This window comes from Colletotrichum tamarilloi (genome assembly GCF_030869305.1).
Source record: "Colletotrichum tamarilloi strain Tom-12 chromosome Unknown Scaffold_12.1, whole genome shotgun sequence".
Taxonomy (NCBI): Eukaryota; Fungi; Ascomycota; class Sordariomycetes; order Glomerellales; family Glomerellaceae; genus Colletotrichum; species Colletotrichum tamarilloi.
In genome coordinates, this window is record NW_026849395.1 from 429,576 (window position 1) to 451,542 (window position 21,967).

The following is a 21,967-nucleotide window of genomic DNA, read 5'->3' on the forward strand; positions in this document are numbered from 1 at the left end:
GAGTTACAACCCCTGGTTGTTTCCCGAGCTTACCTTTGCCATCTTGGTCCTTAGCACAGAGTTAGTAGTCCTTTCATAGTCACGACTCACAAACCTCTCCTCCAAGACTACTCCTCCTCCCCACCCGGGCAACTACTTCTACGGTAAGGTAATTACCAGAGGTACTCGGTACTCCATACGTTGGGGGCATTCATCATAAGGCGCGGTCTCAGTGAGGAAATCGTTTGAATACTACATTACTTCGTACGGATGCGCAGCGACCCAGTTGGCTAGCAACACTAGCATCCGTACACAACAGAGCGAAGCTTTGCCGGCGGTTTTATTGTTTCGCTCTGTTTTAGTCTACGGGGCGATGCCGGTGTCCTTCCGTGGAGTTATTCTGCCCTCACCGTCTTTTATGTCTTTAAACTTTTCTTTTCACTTCAGACGGCAGTCGGAAGGGATGCTACACTATCAAAGCATTTCAGCCTTTCCGCAAGACATTCAACAGGGTTGTCTTATCGAGACACACGCACTACACACTACACTGCAAGCAGCCCGTAATGCAATGCTCATGTTGTGTAATGTTACTCAGCATGTAGGTTAGGTCCTTTGACAGAATGAGGCCGTCATCAAAGAGAGAATGACGGGGCATCTGGTGCTCCATGCGCCCATCAGGACACGAACGAACGACTTAGAGGAAAAGCACTGAGGCAGGAACAGACAGGGAATATCTGCGCAGCCGAAAGACTAGGTTGGCCTCGGGCTTGCAGCGACTGTGCGCTGGGACTACATCCGTATCGGTATGGAGTAGCGTACGGAGTAGATGGAACCTTCACAGCAAGGGGCAGAAGGAGAAAGAAAAGAGCGAGCAGCGAGCATCATATCCATGGCATCTCGACTGCGTCGTGTACGAATAAACCTAGCAAGCCACGAACTTCAAGGTTCTCTCGGCTTGCGTGTGTCTCTCTGTCTTTCTCGTCTCCATCTTCTTGTTCTCCCGGGCATCAGGAGGAAGCGGCAGGCCACAATTGGCACCGGAAGACTTGGGGTCAACGTCGGGCAGGCGCCAGGGCAGGGTCCAGGGTTCCAGGTTCCTTCCTCTGGTAAAAAAAAAAAAAAAAAGAAAAAAAAAGTTTCTGGCCCTGTCCCGGTCGCAAGGCCCCCGTTGTTGAACTCAAAATCGACAAAAAAATCATTTTCTTCACACTTCACACCTCAGCTTTCGTCACCGCCTTATTCCGTATCCGTACACCTAAATGCGACCTCACATCCACCACCCGACCGTTCGCGCACTCGCTAGACGGGATCCGCAGACAGTAGACCCCCTTCGGACTTTGACTTTGTTCAACATGTTTCCCTCCGTTTGTGCAACCCTCGATAGTTGACGAGGAAACATTTGAGCAAACATTCAACAGCGGACGAACATTCTATCGCGCTTCAGAATGCTCCAAAGTCCAAAGTGATGAGCAGATCGGTGCCGCCCCAATGTTTGCTCGCGGATCGGCGTTCGCCCTTGGCGGGACTATGACCAGGACCAGGAATAAGGTCAGGGGGCTCCGGCGCTCGACAGCGTGCAGACGCGACTGCAGAGTGCAGGATGTGCGGGCGAAACCAGGGTCCATCTGGTTGAAATGTTTCCTTGACCAACCCGTCGGGACCAGTTCCAACATCCCCCGGAACTACCGCAGCCCTCTTCTGCCTCCTTTGTGGCCGCGCCCCTCCCCTATCCCTTTGCCTCTGCCTCTCCCTCTTTCTCTCTTCTTACACAGCGGACGCTCTGATGTGAACCTATCGACTCGTCTGAGACGGAAACTCGCTCCAATGTCGACGCATGGACGCTGCGCGGGACTCGGGAGGGAGGGTGATCATCATCCGTGTAAGTCCATTGGAGATTGAGGACTAGCCAGCTGGAAACGGATAACACCTATGGATACAGATCTCTGCTCCAACTCTTCCTACCTACCTCAGCCCTTGCCGAAGTTATGGCAAGTCTCCGAGTGCGGCTTGGTCGGCAGTGCGCCATAGCTCCCGTGCTTCCCCATGGTTGGCAGGAAATCAATGATGAGCGGTCAGCACTGCAGCAGCAATCCGTTAGCCAGCCCCATTCAACACTGCTTATTGACTGCGTTTGGTCCCGCCGACCTGGGTGTTTGTGGCATCCCGCAAAGGAGCATGATGCCAGTATGCTCGCCGTATCTGGCAGAATCTGTCCTATAGCGTACGGAGTAAACACCGCCGCTTCACAGGAGGAATTCTCGAAGGCTTCTTCCACTCTTATCCACTGATTCGATCACCCCCGGACAAACAAGGGTGACTGCGATATTTCTTTTTCCAAACGGCTCTTCCCACCCGCCACCCGCAGACGTTCACCACCTACGTGCAGCATTGCGACCTAAGGAGACCTGTACTCCCATAGCATGGGGCTGGTCCTTCCAATGACACCGAGACGCGGAAATGGATGGCTCTGCGAGTCTCGGTGGAGTCCGCATACCCGAGCCTCCCCGACTTGTTTGCCAACTTCATCTCCAGTCCAGGTACCGATTACCAACCGATGGCCGAGGCTGGTGGCATGTTGCTGCCATACGAAATCCTCAAAGATGGCGCAACGCGGTCGATAGCCCAAACTAGCTGCTTCGGTCAATCTGTCGGGAGCATACGGTTGCTTCCTCATCCTTCGCCGCCCTGCGAGGCGCCGCCAACGCAGCAACGGCAGCTAAACCGTTTTGGATGCGGGAAGCCGGCGTCAAATGTACATCTCCCGCCCATGTCTCACCAAAGTTCGAATAGAGACATACGGAAGGAGGATGCCACATTGTTTCACAGCAAAGTTGCTGCGTAAAAAGCAGGCTTCCTCTTGATCGAGCTACGTGTCGATGTCTGGAAAGACATTTTCCTTGGCCAAGTTTGCCACATCATCTATCGGGCGGTAGTCCGGCATACGGTTGTCTCCGTGGGACCTCATTTGAGTCCACGTGGATCGTCTCCTTGCTACTACATAGATGTCATCGCCCGCCAGGATGGCCGCATGAAAGCAAGGCCTCGTCAGTGATCGCCCTCGCATGGCTAGGGAGCACGGGAGCAAGAAAGGGGTCTCTCTCAGAGTCTCGAATCGTTCGAGGCCGGTACCTGCACGTCAAAAGTTTGAAGACGACATGGTCATCTAGCGCATTGGACCTGGCGACTCGGATCAACAGTATCGTTCAGGGGAGAAATTAAGCTTGGGCCAATGGTGAACACAAAAGGTCATGGCTATCTCGAACTATTGGTCGTCAAGATGCACGAAGAAGGCGTCCAACAGTCGGGCCACGAAAGGATTCCGAATCCCGACGTAGCAAGCTCATCGAGGTCTACATTGACATTCTTAGGCACACATCAGGCGGACGAAAACGAGCGTCGATGGCGATTCCGGTAGCGTGATGATACACATTACGCCGGCCCTGCGGATAGGGAAGACGACATGCAGCGGGGAAAAGCCATGAGCAGTCCTGGTCACGGACGTGATGAGGTATCACACGAATAATCTTGTACTGCCAGACAACACCGGCAGCATGGCTCGTCACCATCTGCTTGGTGGATCACAAACCAGACGTCCCTATCTAGGAGCGTTTCTTCGTAGCCGATGAGGCCATGTGGGATTAAGCTCGATAGCCCTTGGCAGTGTTTGTCATCCGGAAAGTTTGAGGGGGGCCTGACAGTTTCGCCGACAAACGGATGTCAACCCGACACTGTCGTGTCGAAAATCTCCGGTTCCGCTGTTCCGTGTGTGTGAAGGACGTGCCAGAGTCTGTATGCCCTGTCTCGAGGTTTGCACTTGAGCTTTTACTCAGGGCAAGCTGTGTTGTCATACCCATCATCATCAATGATGGACGTCCTATTCTGCATCATGCACTCCACGTCAGACATTGTTCCTGTGATTGAACTGAGTTGCGGACGGCGACTATCAAATGCCTAATGACGTTCCTTTAGGTCGGATTCGCATCACGTAGCCTAGATGCTGTGGCACCAACGCCTCGAGGAGCCGCCAGATGAGAGAGATGGGGCGCTGTTGATATCGGGCACAAACATCCAATCGTCCTTAGGTGGTGTGCTTGCTGACCAAGGGGCAGCCAGGTATCGAGATACCCGGGGGTCCAGTGTGCGGCCCTCGGAAGCTTTGATTATTGACCGATGAGATTCAATATGATAGGGAGCACAGCGTCACATATTACACGCCATGGGGCTTCGTGAAAGGCTGAAGCCAGAGGAACTGAGAGGTGGAAGCGCCGTGCTACGCGTCTGTCTAGTCTGTTGGCCTGCGAAGTGTTGTTGTGCTAAGCTCCTTGATGATTCAGTATATCAAGGATGAAGATACAGTGTGCTGCGTTCTCTGTCAGAATATGAAGAAAGTGAGTGAAGCCAGGCCGGCTGGTGTCAGGGATGAAGCCTTCTGGTTACGGAAATAGTCCCGTGGACGGCGGAAAGATGGCGTCTGGCCATGTGAGAGAGGAACGGCACGAAATGGGGTCGGCCGTGTTTCCCCATGTTCGCTCTAATCGAAAAATGGCCTGGCACCTGGAAACGCGGGGGAGACGGTTGGTGGAGGCCGAGTTACCTCGGTACGTCCCCACTGTCCCAAGGTACCGATCGGGGGGGCTGAGCAGCCGTCGTCCTTTGACCGGCCAGACCGAGTCAGCCAAACTGCCGTCAGAATCACCACTCTGTCCCTTTTTATTATCACGTCTGCAATCTACACCATCTAGACTAGACGCTTTAGAAGTTTGTTGTCTCCTTTTTCCTGTTGCCTCGTTCTGATTGTCGCCCTCGTCCCTCGACCTGTTTCTTCACGTAACACAACATTTTGTACCGAAATCGAATCGAATCGAATAGAGAAAGAAAACGCTCCGATTGCCCAACATGCCTTTCGACACTGAGCTGACCCGACGGTTGGGTATCAAAGGTACGTCAGAGCAGGGCTCGCGAGAAGACGCACGACACATCACATTCGCAGGCGTCACTATGGCGCGCATCCTGACCCTTTATGCCGGGTAGAGTACCAGAGAGGACAACTCATCGCTGACACGCTCTCGCTCGCCTCACAGTACCCATCGTCCAGGGCGGCATGCAGCACGTCGGCACAGCCGACCTCGCCTCGGCCGTCTCCAACGCGGGCGCGCTGGGCATCATCACCGCCCTCATCTTCCCGACTCCCGAGGAGCTGCGCAAGGAGATCCAGCGCTGCAAGACCCTGACAAAGTATCCCTTTGCCGTCAACATCACCCTCCTTCCGGCCCTCGTGCCCCCAGACTACGCCGCCTACGCCCAGGTCGTCATCGACGAGGGCATCAAGATCGTCGAGACGGCCGGCAACTCGCCGGGCCCCGTCATCAAGCAGCTCAAGGCCGCGGGCGTTACGATTCTGCACAAGTGCACGACGATCCGCCACGCGCAGAGCGCCGTCAAGCTCGGCGTCGACTTCCTCAGCATCGACGGCTTCGAGTGCGCCGGCCACGTGGGCGAGTCGGACATTACCAACTTCATCCTCCTCTCGCGGGCGCGGCAGTCGCTGAAGGTGCCCTTCATCGCGAGCGGCGGGTTCGCGGACGGCGAAGGGCTCGCGGCGGCGCTGTGCCTGGGCGCGGTGGGCGTCAATATGGGCACGCGGTTCATGTGCACGCTGGAGGCGCCGATCCATCACAAGATCAAGGAGGAGATTGTCAAGGCGCAGGAGACGGACACGGCGCTGCTGCTTCGGCGGTGGAGAAACACAACGCGGCTGTACAAGAACAAGGTCACGGAGGAGGCGATCAAGATTGAGGAGCAGAGCACGTCGGGCGAGTTTTCCGAGATTGCGCCGCTCGTGAGCGGGAAGAGGGGCAAGGAGGTTTTCATCACGGGTGATCCGGACTATGGCGTGAGTATATCCCTTTCCTTCACGTGAGCATGGTATGAAGTATCGAGCTGACCATTTTCTGCTATAGGTTTGGACGGCCGGACAGGTTATTGGATTGATTCACGACATCCCGTCGGTCAAGGACTTGGTTCCTAGAATAGAGAAGGAGGCTGAGGCGGCGCTGAAGGCGAGGCTGGCGTTGATCAAGCCGGCGGCCAAGTTGTAGAGGAAGAGAAGCTATACAGACATTTTGTCGGAGAAGAGAGAGAGAGACATACACAGATATGTAGAACAATGACCTTGTATTATGATGAACCTATAAAGTCGCGATATCTCCATTTCCAGCTGCTTGTTTCTCCACAAGTAGCTGCATACGTAGGTTGACTCGAGGCTAGGGTTTCCATGTGGATGAAACAATTATCCTATTGGTTTGCGCTTGGGATCTTAAGGATTGACTCGCGGTGCATCTTCACATGGAAAAAAAGAAGGTTGCGGCTCAAGCCACGCCAGCACGTGTTGCACCTGATGGACCAAGCACAAAAGGGCGGCCATCAAGCTCACCAGCCTCGCAGCGAGGTATCATAAGCCGCCAGAGGTCCCGTGACGCCCTAAGAAGGCTAAGAAAGAGATTGCGAGAGAAGAATGGTAGGAGGACGGGACGCTGATCACCTGGGCTGCCGTAAAGTGCTTGTGACGCAAGCTATTGGCGTGCCAATTCCCCGCAAGGTAAGTACCAGGGGAGGAAAAAGTACGGGGGAGGCGGGAGAACGTGGGGACCAAGGTTGCTGTCGCAGCGCACCAGCGGCCAGAAACAGCACCTGCTACCGCTTCAGTGGGGAAGAAGCGAGCATGTGAAAATGGCAGCTAGGTGAGATACGGATACCTTTCCGCACCCAAGTTCTCCAGAGAAAAAGGGTGGGGTTCGGGCCCCGGAGTTTCGTAACCAATGCGGTGTGGTCGCTGGAATTTGGATGCCTCGGCCGGTTTTTTTGGTTGCTGGACCTACTGGATTGCTGCTGCAGCAGAAAGGTGAGGTGCAGCGCTGGATGACCCCCAGCTGACATCAGCCAGCTCTTTCAAGGTGTACCAAGTACCCTGCTGCTCCTTTGTCAGAGACCCGTTTTTGAGAACATCCGAGGCTCATTGTCCCATCTGAGATCCGAACCAGACATACATCTTGCCCGTCACAGTTCCCCTTACACACTTTTGTATTGATATACCTGTTCCACCTACATCTCCTCTTTTCAATCTCGTCTCTCCATCTGTTCGATCCATCTATATACCCTCTCGTTCCTATCTTCGAAGCTTCATATCTATCACAATGGGTGGTAAGTAGCAATCAACACTCTGCTCGCGGCCACTTCGCCTCTTTTACTAACCACGTCGCTCAAAACAGCCCTGGAGAGATTGACTCAGCTTGGCGGCCAGTTCTCCGCCGGCGGCAAGGACAAGATCCTCCAGAAGAACGCCGACGATGTAAGCTCCCGACCGCTCTCTATCTAGATGATTATAGAACGTGCCCGTCTAATCGTATTCCCCCGCAGGTCGTCGTCACCGCAGCACTCCGAACTCCCTTCACCAAGGGTGGCAAGGGTGGGTTCAAGGACACCCAGGCCGCCGACCTGATGGCTGGCGTCCTCAAGGCCCTCCTCGACCGGTCCAAGATCGACCCCGCCCTCGTCGAGGATATCGCCGTCGGCACCGTCCTGGCCCCCGGCGGTGGTGCCACCGAGATGCGTGCCGCTGCCCTCGTCGCCGGCTTCCCCCAGACCACTGCCGTGCGCACCCTCAACCGCCAGTGCTCTTCTGGTCTGCAGGCTTCCGTGGACATTATCAACGCGATCAAGACCGGCATGATTGAGGTCGGTATCGGCGCCGGCGTCGAGAGCATGTCAACGCAATACGGGTATGTGCCCTCCTTGGCCCTGTCTTCTCATAATCTCAGTAACTGACCCCCTGTCCCATACAGCCCCGCCGCCGTCTCCGAGTTCTCTGAGCTCCTCGAAAACACTCCCGAGGCCGCAAACTGCAAGGTCCCCATGGGCGTTCTCTCCGAGAACATGGCCCAGGACCTCGGCATCCCCCGCACCAAGCAGGACGCCTTCGCCGCCTCCTCATACGCCAAGGCCACCAAGGCCCAGGCTGAGGGTCTCTTCGACCAGGAAATCACCCCCCTCAAGGTCAAGTGGGAGGATCCCAAGTCTGGCGAGACCAAGGAGATCACCGTCGCAAAGGACGACGGCATCCGCGCCGGCGTCACCGCCGAGTCCCTGGCCAAGATCAAGCCCGCCTTCGCAAAGGACGGCGGCATCCACGCCGGTAATGCCTCTCAGGTGTCCGACGGCGCCGCCGCCGTGCTCTTCATGAAGCGCTCGACCGCCGAGCGCCTCGGCCAGCCCATCCTCGGCAAGTTCGTCTCCGCCGCCATCGTCGGCCTGCCGCCGCTGCTCATGGGCCAGGGTCCCGCCAAGGCCATTCCCGTCGCCAACGCCAAGGCCGGCATCGCGACCGAGGATGTCGACATCTACGAGATCAACGAGGCGTTCGCGTCGCAGTGCTTGTGGAGCGCCGAGCAGCTCGGCATCCCGTTCGAAAAGGTCAACCCCAAGGGCGGCGCCATCGCTTTCGGTCACCCGCTAGGCTGCACTGGCGCGAGGCAGATCTCGACGCTGCTGTACGAGCTCAAGCGGACGGGTAAGAAGATTGGCAACACGTCTATGTGTATCGGTACCGGTATGGGCATGAGCGCCGTCTGGGTTGCCGAATAAATGGGTAATGTCGCGACGGGGTCTTAAAGATTGATGATGAAACTTGTATTTTAGTTAGAGCATTTTTGGGCCTGGTTGTATATCAACAGAATGGTTCTGGATTTTAGGCGTATGAAATACAATTGACCTATGAACGTCTTGACAATCTTCGAATCATTCCTTTTCTCTTATCAAAAACACGAGAGTCTTCTTCTTCACGACCAGAGTCATGCTCCAGCACGTAATGAAAAAAAGAGAAAAACAGAGCCTGTCAGACGTCCATCGATGCCCACCCCTCCCGCGCGCCCAAGGGCAAGACCGCGAACAGGGGACGAGATCATCACCGTTCTCTATACAAGCCCGAAAGCCCGCCCTCCTCGCGGAGGGTTCGAGAACAACCAAGAGTTCATCACTCTAGGGTATCGAGGATATCAATCATCAACCAGGGTGGGATCTGTAGCTCCTTTAGGGAACAAAGAGTAGGTCGAATACTATAGAAATGATTCTCTGAAGTATTGTCGACATGAAGAAAAAAAGAAGAAGAAAATTCCTAAAAGCTGTAGCGGGAGGACGATATTTTATAGACTTGGGGATCGCTGGGACTGCTGGAATGGGTGGGGCTGCGTGGTGAAGAGTCTTTCTTGATGGGACGTGCCCGAGATGGATGAAATTCGAATTTTTCTTTGGGTGGGGGACGCTATGCTATTCACCAATGTAAAGGATTATGGATTTTCGAATGAGAGGTATCCATAATGAGAGATTGGAGTTTATCCATATGTTCGGAATCTTGCCGGCCTGGGCAGCTGAAGTGTGGTTTTGAGGATGTAAATGGTGAAGGGTCTTGGTTTCCGGCTGGAGGCTGTCCTGGAGATGCTTCATATCTGAGAGTTTGAATGGCCAAGGGGAAAACGACGTCACCTGGACATTTCGGTTTCTTGCCTCTTGCGCGCCAATTACGGGCAGACATGCTGCTTAAACCAACCACAACTGTCTCTATCTCTTGTACGTTGACGTCGACTCCTGACACTGCGGCTGCTCTCGAGCGCTGACCAGACAGAAACCCTTCTTAGATTGTACCATCCCCACGTATCAGTATCCAATCAGGTTTCGTGGTGTAGTTGGTTATCACGTCAGTCTAACACACTGAAGGTCTCCGGTTCAAGTCCGGGCGAAATCAATCTTTTGTTTTTGGTGGCATATCTCGAACATTCTCTCCTCTATGACGATCTGGGCATGTTTTTGCCTTGTTTTCTTTGGATTGGAAGGCCGTTACATGGATCGTGAAGTTCGCGCTCAGTTGCTAGCGACATGAAGTTTGTCGTTGCAGGGCAGCCACTCATTGGTTATGTAGATACCCTCCAGCCCCTGCTGTTCCATATGACTAAGTTACCGTGGACTTTGATCCCATCTCTTTTTGTCCTTTTTGCCGGAGTAAACTTCCTGTACACTCGCGATGAAACTCAAGCTTACAATCATCCGGGAAAGCCTAAATGTCATCGCGTTGCATATGGTGTCTGCGTGTCTACACAATGTATGTAGTTGATTCGAAATCTTTCCTTTGATGCCATTCAATATCGCCTTTGATTATCACAGCTTCTCAAATGTCTGTAGCTGACTCTGAATCTTCACTGCTTTGGCGTCCAGAGCGGTAGATAAATAAGGGGCCTGGTTGATACCTTGGTACCTATCCACAACCCCGAACCTTGCCTCCTCACCAGGAACAAAATCTTTCTCTCGAAAAGAAAAAAAAACACTGTCCATCTCAACAGCAATGCATATTGCGTACCAAGAACACCGAAGAACAAAAAAGAAGAAATATGCAAAAGAGATGGTTCTCTCCTTCCAGAATCGAACTAGAGACCTTTCGATGACAATGTAACCATTACAGTCGAACGTGATGAACCAACTACACCAAGGGGAGATTCGAGGACTGGGTCCTCGCTCGGTGGGTTGGAGGAGCGGAGCGCGTAAGCTGATCAAGAAGCCTAAAGCCGGGCTTGTTGGCTGGCTGGCTGGCTGGCTGGTTGGTTCTGGTTGTGGGTGCAGATGCGGGCCCCGCACTTGACCTGCTCCATCCGGCCTGCCGACCACGTTCACGGCGAGGGGCCCGAAAAGGGTACAAGCTATCGTTGATTGTCGATACATGTGTTATTGGTTTGGTCTAGGTGGTTCAAGATCTACAACCTTTGCAAGATTCGTGGCCCTGCTGGCTTTTTTCTTTCCATTTGTAGTGCGCTATCTGTGAAGCTTGAACTGGAGTCCTATCAATGTTGAGCTCACACTAGTTTTGTCAAGGTGGACGACACTCGATCAACTTCTGCTATTAGGATGTAGCCAAATTGAACGAGGAACATTGCCATTATCTGTAAGTTCTCTGCACATGCCATGAATGTTTCTATCCTCGCCACCATCCGCCTATCGTTCTGGTAGGGGACTTGTCCAGTGAATTAACCTGGCCTAGGAAAGCTTTACCCAAACGAGTACATCAACTCAATGTGAGGTTGAGGAATGAAGTGAAGCCTTCGACGAGCATGGTAGCTACTATTTACTGTTATTCTCAATCGTAGGCTTGACAGGTGTCCGCGGAACTCGACATAAGAAGCCTAGATCCTTGGAATGGTCAGCAACATCCAGAGTAATTAAATTAGAGTGTTCTCGCCACAAATTATTGTCTGGCCATTACGTCGCGGCTACGGACGGGCCATCTGCGAGAAGGATGTCTCACCTCATACATGATGTGAGTGAAGCTATAAGATATTTTTCTCACATCACAAGTGGCGCTTTTCAGGTACTCTATCCTCACGTTGATATGAAAATCCATCGTCGACTTCCTTCAAGTTGAGATGACTTCCCAGCCGTGAACACGGAATTTTCCGTATAGATTCCAGTTCCTGTCTGCCTTATTTTGAAATTTGTCACCCCGAAATAATTTTGAAGCTAGGTCAGGAAGGAGGACATCACAGGCTGAGAATGTCGACGTGCAAATCCAGATGGCGATTGCCAATTCTCGTCAGACTACGCAGGCGGATAGCCTGTATACTTCGTCTACTCAAGGTCTGGGGACTGTGCCTCCCTTCTTCCCACAACAGGGCTTCTATCCCAGCTCAGGTCAACGACTCTCGGCCTTGACCCTCGGAGGCAGCTTGGCTTGGATACGATGTTAAGGCTAGTGCCCTACCGAGATTTCTTCCATATCGCGAGATGCCAACTCTGACGCTTTCATCCAAGTACGATCATCCATCCAAGACTATCGCAGTTGTATTCAACAGTGACCAGGCTTATGTGATGGGAAGTTACAAGAAATTTAGAAGGGAAACATCCAAACTAAAGTTACGTAGCAGGAAATAGCTGCCATGCTTGCCAATCACTCTTCGCATACACATGGGAGCGAAAGCCACCCACTAGCTGCTGTCACCTAAAAGCCGTCATTGGAAGACTGGCAAAGCATCATCACTAGCAGCTCCTTACGCAATACACTACTCTGCAGGCTTGGCCAGGCCAACCTTTCCTAGTAGTCGACGATGACAAGATATCTCAGGAGCCCTCACACTGCACCTAGCCGTGATTCTTGAAAGTTGGTCATGTCAACAGCCTATTTCTTGAACACAACATTGACGTGAACGTTGGACCCTGGTTTATCTTACGTTTCAACATGTCAAGATGCAAGTTCAACCCCAGTGACGTTTCGCCTCGACGTGGTCCAAGTATTCTTATAGCAATCTTTGCGCTGCACTCTCCCCTTCGCCGTTGTCGACATAGGATGGCTTCCGCCCACCCTCATAGCTTATGGCCTCCTGAGTACTCGAGAAATGAGGTCCTAATTCTCAGTCATATTTTCCCAGACGAAGCCCGGCAAAACCGAGTGAGCATCACCTCAAGTTTGACACTCGTGTTGGATCCGTCAGGCTCAAGGGGACGCCTCCATCATTACCTAAGGCTGTCATTACGGGCAACCGAACAATCTTCTCATTCCAAAAGTGGACTAATCAGAGAAAGATCCACTCATGCACACTAAGACATCTTCACAGTATAGGGACGCCGAGTATTTTTGAACTTTCTATTAGGAGATACTTCATACCTCCTCAAAACCACCATCTGCCTGTTTGCCTGAAGAAACGAGTACCGTTCTGTGTGGGGTATTGGTGCCATCGCAAGCGAGCGAAGCCAGGCAGCTCGTGCGACTCAAACATACAACCGTAAAACGCCTTCCTGGAGAACCATACTGGGTGGCAAATGACGCATCCCACCGAGCCTTCCTGGCAGATCAAGAGAACAGGAGCCACCCAAGGGAGGGATGAGCCGCCAATCTCTCTGCCTACGAAAGCAGTAGAGAAATCTATCCACACATGCAGGCCCCGAAGGATTTGACGACAGGCCCCAGAAAGAGCTGCCGTCATAGCAAAGCATGTCGTGAAGATCCCTCTGGCGTGAAAAAATGCAGTCGATTATGCCGCCTCATTCCAAATAACTTTTCCCAATCCGTGTTGAGCAATGACCTCATGAGCGTTGTCGTTGAATGCTCACTGGTCGTAGAAAGGATGCCCAATAACAAGGGGTATGATGACATAAGGAAATCATGCTCATGACGTTGCGTGAATGTGGAGGAGATGGCTTAGGCCTTAGTCTCCTCGGTCTTCTTCTCGCCCTCCTCGCCACCCTGGGCCTTGATGTACTCCTCGTAGACGCCAAGGGCCTCGTCGACCTTGGCCTTGAGAGCAGACTCCTCCTCGATGCTGCGAAATGTTAGTGAGAGATCAGTGTACGTAGGGGTTGTTTCAACTTACAGGTTAACAAGCTCAGCGTTGTCCATCTCGAGAAGCATACCGGTGATCTTTCCGGCAAGCTCAGGCTGGATAGCCTGGATCTTGGGGAAGATGACCTCACCGAGAATCTGCTTCTGCTGGCCGGGGTTACCGCCAGCGGCAGCAAGCTGCTGCTGGATGAGGCTGCCGCTGTTGAGCTCCTGAGCAGGGGCTCCACGGCCACCCTGGGGGAAGGGAGCGTTGCGGGGAGCGTTGGGGTTGGCACCACGGCCGGCGCCGGGCTGGTTACCACCCTGGCGAGCGTTGGGAGGGAAGCCGGGCATGCCGGGGCCGCCGGGGATGGGCATTCCTTGGGGGACGGGACCACGGCCGCCCTGGGGACCGCCGCGACCGCCGCCCATGGTAGCCTGCTGCACCTGCTGGATGGCAGCCATGAATTGCGGGTTACCAGGCTGAGGGTAGGCACCTCCGGGAGGGAAGGAGCCGGGCATGCCGTAGACAGGGGGCATCTGCTGGGGAACACCACGTCCGCCCTGCTGGGGGTATCCTCCAGGGAACTGGCCCGGACGGCCACCCTGAACGGGAGGCATGGCCATGCCGCCCTGAGGGAAGGGCATGCCGCGACCACCCTGGGGGAAGACGGGTTGCTGGCCCGCGGCGTAGAAGACGGGGGGCTGCATGTACTGCTGGGGCATACCGGCGGCGGCGGCGGCTTGCTGCATGCGGAGTTGGTTGCGAGCCTGGATGCTAGCCTCAAGCTGGCTCTTGCGAACATCCTTGCGCTGAGCAAGAGCGACGTACAAAGGCTTGCCGTTGACCATGCGCTGGTTCATCTCGGCAACGGCCTTGGTTGCGTCGTCGGGGTTGCTGAAGCAGACGAAGCCGAAGCCCTTGGACTTACCATGGGGCTTCTTGTCCGACTTCTTCTCGCTCTTCTTCTCGCCGTCCTCCTTCTCCTCGGTCTTCTCGGCCTCTTCCTTCTCCTCGGCCTTGACCTCCTCCTTCTTGTTCTCCTTGTCCGCCTCCTCGGAAGAACCCTCATCCTCGTTGCCAGAGTCGGTAGCGTTGTCGCGCATCACCTTGGCAGAGGTAATGGGGCCAAAATCGGCGAACAGCTGGCGAAGCTTCTCGTCGTCAACCTCGTCGTCGAGGTTCTTGATGTAGAGATTGACACCCTGGTACTTGTTGGCCTTCTCCATGCGAGCAGCCTCGTAAGACTTGCGGAGCTCCTCCTCACGCTCGTGCTTCTTCTGCGCTCTGCCGACGTACAGGTCCTGTCCCTTGAAGTCCTTACCGTTGAGGTCGTCGACAGCCTTGGAAGCAGCCTCGTGAGTAGTGAAGTTAACAAAGCCAAAGCCGCGGCTCTTGCCCTCCTGGTCGCGGGCAAGCGAGGAAGAGGTGACGTCGCCAAAGGCGGCGAAAAGGTCGCGGAACTCATCGTCGGTGACCTCGGTGGCGATGTTCTTGACGTAGATGTTGGTGAAGTTCGCCTTCATCTCCTCGAACTTGCTCTGGCGGTCCTTCTTGGGGATGTGGTGGCCGACGTAAACCTTCTTCTCGTTGAGAAGCATGCCGTTAACGTGCTTGATAGCCTGAGAAGCAGCCTCGTCGGTCTCGTAGTGAACGAAACCGTAGCCCTTGGAGTTGCCGTTCTCATCCTGGGCGACCTTGCAGCTCAAGATGTTACCGAAAGCGGCAAAGGTGTCGTGGAGAGCCTTGTTGTCGATGGCAACATCGAGGTTCTTGATGAAGACGTTGCCCTGGCCAGTCTTGCGCAGAGCAGGGTCACGCTGGGACCACATGATGCGGCAGGGGCGGCCCTTGATGAGGGTGTAGTTGAGCTCCTCGAGAGCCTTCTCGCCATCGGAGGTAGTGTTGTAGTTCACGTAGGCGTAGCCGAGAGAGCGGCGGGTAACCGCATCACGGCAGACACGAATGGAAGCGACAGAACCAATCTGGGAGAAGAGTTCGAAAAGCATGGCCTCGGTAACAGAGGGATCGAGCTCGCCAACGTAGAGGGAGGCGGAGGCCTGGGGGTGAGGCGCAGCGGAGCTGGGGGTAGGGCCCGCAGTGTCGGCATTGTCGCCCTGAGCGGCAGACTCAACATTGGTGTTGATGGCGGGGGCAGCCTTAGAGTCAGAGCCGTTGAGGGAAGCGTTGCCCAGGTCGTTGGCGAGCTGGTCGACAGCGCCGTTGTTGGGAGCGGAAGCCATTGTATCGGTAGTAGAATTGACTAGGGGAAAAGATACTGCAACACCAAGTGGACGTTAGAGGCAGGTTGAGATGACGGAGGAATGAGCCCGCGACTTGGAAGGCGGGGTAGCAATTTGCGAGCCGCACACTTTGGTGGAAGTCGACGGTGAGGTAGGAGAAGGGGGGATGTGAGGGGATACAGCACATACCAAGTCAAAAAATCTGACGATCGGTCGTTGGACGAGACCGAGACGATGTGGTCGGAGGGGATAAGAGTAAGAAGAGGAGAAGGCGAGCCTTGTATCGTCGAATGAGGTTATGGCGATGTGTGACGTTTGACCGACACACACGAGGGGCACTTGTTGCGAAATTGACAGGCAGGTGTGGAGGTAAAAGCAAGAAAAGAGGCTCGATGAACGATTCCTCTAGAATTTTCTTGCGATTGAGGAGGGGAATTCCGTTATGGAAGTTGGGAGTTTTTGATGGGGGATTTTCAAGTTTTTTTTTGAAGTTTTTTCTGATGGAAAAAGTGAGCGAGACAGAGAACAAGTACGAAGACGTACTCCTTGCCAGACCCTCTTTAGATGTGAAGGGGGTTGTTGATAGGGTTTGGTGTGGTTGGTAACGGAGAAAAGAAGAAGAGAGAGGAGAGATTTTTCAATGAATGTGGCTTTCGCGGGATGATTTTTTTTTTTACTGGATCTGCCTACCTGCAGTGGAGGGTGGTGCCTTCCCACCACTCGATTTTGGCGCTCCTGCTCCTCATGCTGTGTGTCCCTCCTCGCCTTCCAGATTTTGTCGAGGGGAGGGGCAGCCCGCGCCAGGAGCAGGGCATGTGCCAGCAAGGTGGGGTACAAGCCGTTCAAGTCCTGGTCATTCGGTCACTATCGTAAATAGTAGTAGGAGCTCACTGATAACAGATAGGAACATCAGGCCAGCGTCGACACAAGTACGAGCGTTGAGGTAGCTGGTTTAGTGGAGAAACGTCGGAAATTTATGCGACCATTTCCGATTCAACGGCGAACCCTGTGACGAAAATACAAACAAAAAAGAAGATTGCCGATCTGGAGGTGTCTGGAGCACCTTTTTGGTAGAAACAAACAGGTTCAGGCATAATAAGGAGGAGTAATGCGACATGCTACCTTGACTGACAGCCAGTCACGGCAGACAGAATCGATGAGAATGTCACACCTTGGCTGGTCTTCTCTCTTTCTGCGGTGTGCGACAAAACAACGTCAGGGACATTGCTCATTTCCAAAAAAGCAAGGGCGATTTCGCACCAAGAGCCGTGGCTGGGAACGTGGCACCTAAACGCGCTTGTCTGTGCCACAATTGCCCACGAAGAAAGCCGGCACTTCCATCAAATCGTTAGCTGCCGCCTTAGACACGAATCTGAGGGCCCGAAACTGAAGCACCTTAATAATGTTGAAGCCCAAGACACGCGAGACGGCTTGAAGCACTCAGCCTCTCGCCCTCAGGCTCGAATGGAACTACCAACATGCGGGCGCCGGGTTTCTTCTGCATATCTATACCAGTATAGCCCCAGAGCCTGTTAACCACGGCCCATCTCCTCCTGGCTAATGCTTGGGGGTCTATCAAGAGAACAGACGATTATCAGAGCCCGGATGAATGCTCGTGCAACATGTTTGTAGTTTTGTATAGAGGTATTCATGCGCGTAGAGTCCGTTGGGATTATCTTGATTTTAGAAGAGTCTACCACCATACCTCTCCTGCAGTTTTTTCTGAGCATTGAACATCTTGGATGCTTTTCGCACGACTCTTCAACCTTTCGACAGCAGTGTACCTTCCTCATCCGGGTTCACCTGGGCTGGCATCTTCACCGACATTTGCGCGAGTAAAGAGACGGCAATCCGAGTCAGCCGTGTCTTGAAAGCATAACACGGCCATGATAGACTTCCATCTGCTGCGACAGCCGTATGTTGATGCTACTGATTTTTAACAACTGTCTTGCCTTGTGTTGTGACCTTTCATCATCGGGCCCATCCATCTTTAAAGATGTCATCGGATATGTCCACCATGATTATGGCCAACTAGCAGCAATTAGGTCAACGTCGGTTTGTGTGTTCCTCCCCGGATGGCAGGGTGCAAGGGGGGCGGCGCTTGGACTCATCCGCCCCCATTCTCTTATCCAACGTAGGATACGTACCTGACCTTGCTGTCCCCGGGCCCCAGGACCCACCAGGCCAGAAAGCTCGTGCCTGCACGCGTCACATCGGAACCTTCCACAACCTGACGCTGGGACCAGCTCCAGCTTACCTCACCAAGCCAGGCACCTCGAGAGACTAAGGTAGACCCCACCAGAGCCGATGCCCAAGCCTGTGAATCCCCCTCCAGTGACAGTTCGATTACATACACCCCATCCGAACGTGCTGAAGCTTCTGGAAGTCAACCGCGCTCGCGACTTCCTCATCCTCCACCTTCGCAGCTACCTGCACCTTGTTGGTTCTGTGAATCTCTTCTTGACATGGTACAACCTTACCATTTCACTTCTTTCACTAGGCATCGTTTCTCCGAGGAAACATGTTTCCCACCTTCACGGGCAACTCCCGACGCCCCCGGAATGTGAACCTCAGTGGCCAGAGCCTCAATCCCTTTGCCGCAACATCATGGACGCCTGCCGCAGGCTCAGGAGCCTCTAAGACCGTTTCTAATGCTCAAGCCGAACGCGCACAGAGACAGCAGGATCGAGACAGGCTGAAAGCCTCCGAGAAGATTCAGAAAACATGGAGGGGCCACAGGGTTAGGAGGCGGCTTCGAGACTCTCGCCGGGACGCCTTTGATACTCTGTACTCGAGTACCTCGGACCTTGGTACACAGCAGAGACTAGCGACGGCGTTGCCACTGCTGTTGACAACCTTCCAGACCCGACCCGACGATGTTGAACGCTTGGTGCTCTTTGCGAGAGAACTAAACACGACCAACCTCGAGTGCCTTGCCCCTAGCCACCTTCCTGCACCCAGGCTGGCACGTCTTGTTCGGATACTTGTGGATGCTCTAGGCGAACAAACAAAGAAATCGTTGGTGTCCATCTCCGAACAACGCTCGATGTCCACTAACACTGCCTCTAGCAGTCAAAACAACGAGATCCGACTCTTTCTCAGCCTCCTAACACACATCATAAGTGTTGCCCCTGATTCACTTTCTAAATCATTTCGACAGTACTATACAGCCCTGGCAGAGATATGTGGAGTACCGGAGATGGATACGGCAGCTTTAGAGTCGACTTCGAAAGCTCTCCTCGTGTCGCTCCAAGCTGCATCCACTGATGAGTATCTGGTGGCCGCTTACGAGGCATTTGCGCTGTCCTTCTTGACTCGTCATGACCTGTATCTTGTCGAAGAGCACTCGAAAGTCATTTCCGAAAATCTCGAATCCGATCGACTCGCCTCAGCTATCAAAAGAATATATAGTGACGGACGGATACGCGGCGTTGAAAGGGAAGCCCAACTTTGGCTTCTTGCACATTTCGTTGGCTTATACCAAAGGGCTGCACCGAAGAGCCAGGGGCTTAAGCACCTAGACACATTGCATATTCAGCTTTCGAGTTTGTCCACAGAAATCAGCTTGCGACTATCTGTTCGAGTAGCCGATCCGGCCTCGATGAATGTGGATTCTAGCAACCCGGATGAGTCGTTGATCCGCCCATTGCCTGCATACATCACCAATCAGCTCACATCTCTAGTCAACCGAGATGGAATTTCGGCGCTTTTGGCCGAGCTCACTACGTTAGTGAATCCTTTTCCTACACTCGGAAAGTCGCTCACATTATCCAGTAATTTTGGCTCTCAATCCTCAAGTCATGAGTTCCAAAGCGCCAGCTTGCTGTCCGGGTACATTCTCACTCTTCTCCGTTGTTTTCCAAGCCAGGGCGATGATATCCGTATGCGGCTCTTCCTAGGAGATGTTAGCACGGGCTTGGGAAGTTTGCCGACAATCCAGTTTCTTTGGCAGGCTATGAGCCAGACCACCATTCACAAGCAGATTTTGCAAAACTCGGCATCGGTACAAGTCCTGCTGCGCGACTACTTGTCAAAATCGTCAAAGTCAAGTGACTCGCATGAGCAAGAATGGAGACTTGTCCTTCTTTTCCTCGAGCTCTACATCTTTATTCTTCGCTTGAGCGACGACGAAGACTTTTTCAGCGGTATCTTCCCTGACATAATCAAAACTGAGGGACCAACGTCTCGTCTACGAGCATGCGGACTTTCTCTCAGCGAAGTGAAGAATTTGACCATTGTGCTCAAGCACTTAGCTTTCACGCTACATTACAACGCCGCGGACATTTTGCAAGGCATCCAACATTCCGAGCCGATCTCGATGACACAACTTGAGTCGTACTTTGGAAGCGGCAGTAGTAATACCGCTAAAACCTCGAAGGAGGCTCGAAGCCAAGACCCCAGAGCCAATGCGGCTGATACGAGACTTGACCTCGGTAGCCTGCGTAGCATCGTAACTACGGCACTACGACTTTTGTACGAACGAGATTCTCGACGGCCATTTTTGCCCCGAGACCACTGGCTCATGACATCGAAATTTGATATGGAGGGGTTTGTCAGTGCTGTTGTCGCTGAACAAGAACGACAGAACGAAGTCTCCGACTCTAGTGACGACGAAGACGGCGAGGTTGACGAAGACGCGAATATGGGTGGGCTGCACAGCGGTATTATTCACACCGTAGCCGGACAGCGAGTATCACGGCATGCACAAATTGAGAAGCTTCGGGCTCAACAACGCAAAGCACAGAGGGATCGTCTACTCGCCGTGATCGGGCCAAAATTGGAGATTCTGAGACACATGCCATTTGTCATTCCATTCGATACCCGTGTCCAGATTTTCCGCCAATTTGTCTATCTTGACAAACACAAGCGGAGGGAGGGCATGGATGCTGATCAGTGGAGAATGACGATGCTGCACAATCCTCTGCGTTCCTCCGGACGCAGTCCAGCTGGGCGACATCATGGCCAAATCAGAAGAGGTCAGGTGTTTAAGGATGCCTTTGAGCAATTCTATGAGCTTGGCGAAGGCCTCAAAGAACCTATACAGATCCAATTTGTCGACCAATTCGATACGGTCGAAGCTGGCATCGATGGTGGCGGAGTTACTAAAGAGTTCCTCACAAGCGTCACGACAGAAGCGTTCGGGCCAAGGGATGGCATTTCGCTTTTCACGGCCAACAGCAAGGGGCTCCTGTACCCCAACCCGACTGCAATGGACGAGCTCAGGCAGGTGTTGAAACGAGCTGGAGTTCCAGAACGCTCAGCCGAATGGCAAGACCAAGTCCAGAGTCTACTCCGCCAGTTCGAGTTCCTCGGCCGGATTGTAGGCAAGTGCATGTACGAAGGGATTCTGGTTGACATTGCGTTTGCTGGCTTCTTCCTCCTGAAATGGATCTCGGGCCAGACCGGAGAGAACAGCTACAGGGGCAATGTGAACGACCTCAGGGACCTGGATGAGGAGTTGTACCAGGGCATGTTGCGCCTCAAGAACCATCACGGGAATGTTGCGGATTGGGCATTGGACTTCACGCTTAATGATCAGGTGTCTTTGCCAGGGGAACCTGTTCGCACTGTCACGCGGAATCTGATCCCAAATGGTGAGAATGTTACCGTTACCAACGATAACCGCCTCCTCTACATTTCCTACGTTGCTCGTCATCGCCTCGTTGCCCAACCCGCACAGCAAACGGCCGCTTTCCTTCGAGGTCTTCGGTCGATCATTGCCCCTGCGTGGCTTTCAATGTTCAATCAAAACGAGTTGCAGCGTCTCGTGGGAGGCGACAGCTCCGAAATCGACATTGAAGATCTGCGTCAGAACACGGTCTACTCAGGCTTGTATGAGATTGGGGACGACGGACTGGAGCACCCCACGGTTCAGCTATTCTGGAAAGTCATGGCCAGCTTCTCCGACCGGGAGCGGCGCGACGTGCTTAAGTACGTTACGAGTACGCCACGAGCACCTCTGCTAGGCTTCTCGCAGCTCAGCCCGCGGTTCAGTATCAGGGATGGAGGGGAGGATCAGGAGAGACTGCCCAGTACCAGCACCTGTGTCAACTTACTGAAGTTGCCGCGCTACAAGAACCAGGAGACTCTCAGACAGAAGCTGCTCTATGCGGTTTCCTCGGGAGCTGGTTTCGATCTCAGCTGAGCGAGCGGTAGCCTAGAAGAGTGTGCTGGACGGGCATTCATGACGTTATGACGTGAAGATAGAGCAGATCACTAGTGTTCAAAAATGCAAATGTATCATTTTACTGCACCGCAAAAAGGCCTGTAGGTTTGTGGCTTACGATGCGAAGATGCTATCACGTGGCATAGAGTCTTAGTCTGTAGATGGCAGTGGGTGTGATACCAGCCCTGAATGGGCACTTTCTTTGCATATCTACTATACTAGCACTA

General features: G+C 53.5%; 6 protein-coding genes across 6 annotated transcripts; 5 read left to right on the top strand and 1 right to left on the bottom strand.

Moving 5' to 3' along the window:
* Positions 1-1,813: 1,813 nt before the first annotated feature.
* CTAM01_04950 (uncharacterized protein) lies at positions 1,814-2,821 on the top strand (the record flags this gene model as incomplete). Its single annotated transcript, XM_060520980.1, has 2 exons — positions 1,814-1,858; positions 2,399-2,821. 2 exons carry the CDS (start codon positions 1,814-1,816, stop codon positions 2,819-2,821), a joined length of 468 nt encoding a protein of 155 aa, XP_060384349.1.
* A 2,054-nt stretch (positions 2,822-4,875) lies between these two features.
* CTAM01_04951 (2-nitropropane dioxygenase) lies at positions 4,876-6,077 on the top strand (the record flags this gene model as incomplete). Its single annotated transcript, XM_060520981.1, has 3 exons — positions 4,876-4,918; positions 5,061-5,872; positions 5,940-6,077. 3 exons carry the CDS (start codon positions 4,876-4,878, stop codon positions 6,075-6,077), a joined length of 993 nt encoding a protein of 330 aa, XP_060384350.1.
* Positions 6,078-7,172: 1,095 nt separating this feature from the next.
* On the top strand, positions 7,173-8,619 carry CTAM01_04952 (acetyl-CoA acetyltransferase; the record flags this gene model as incomplete). The annotated part of the gene is made up of 4 exons (XM_060520982.1): positions 7,173-7,179; positions 7,248-7,327; positions 7,396-7,757; positions 7,821-8,619. The coding sequence occupies 4 exons, from the start codon at positions 7,173-7,175 to the stop codon at positions 8,617-8,619; spliced, it is 1,248 nt and encodes a 415-aa protein (XP_060384351.1).
* Positions 8,620-8,883: 264 nt separating this feature from the next.
* CTAM01_04953 (uncharacterized protein) lies at positions 8,884-9,081 on the top strand (the record flags this gene model as incomplete). The annotated part of the gene is made up of 1 exon (XM_060520983.1): positions 8,884-9,081. The coding sequence occupies one exon, from the start codon at positions 8,884-8,886 to the stop codon at positions 9,079-9,081; it is 198 nt and encodes a 65-aa protein (XP_060384352.1).
* A 4,129-nt stretch (positions 9,082-13,210) lies between these two features.
* CTAM01_04954 (4 family polyadenylate binding protein) lies at positions 13,211-15,574 on the bottom strand (the record flags this gene model as incomplete). Its single annotated transcript, XM_060520984.1, has 2 exons — positions 13,211-13,331; positions 13,383-15,574. 2 exons carry the CDS (start codon positions 15,572-15,574, stop codon positions 13,211-13,213), a joined length of 2,313 nt encoding a protein of 770 aa, XP_060384353.1.
* Positions 15,575-18,095: 2,521 nt separating this feature from the next.
* CTAM01_04955 (HECT-domain-containing protein) lies at positions 18,096-21,719 on the top strand (the record flags this gene model as incomplete). Its single annotated transcript, XM_060520985.1, has 1 exon — positions 18,096-21,719. The coding sequence occupies one exon, from the start codon at positions 18,096-18,098 to the stop codon at positions 21,717-21,719; it is 3,624 nt and encodes a 1,207-aa protein (XP_060384354.1).
* Positions 21,720-21,967: the final 248 nt, after the last annotated feature.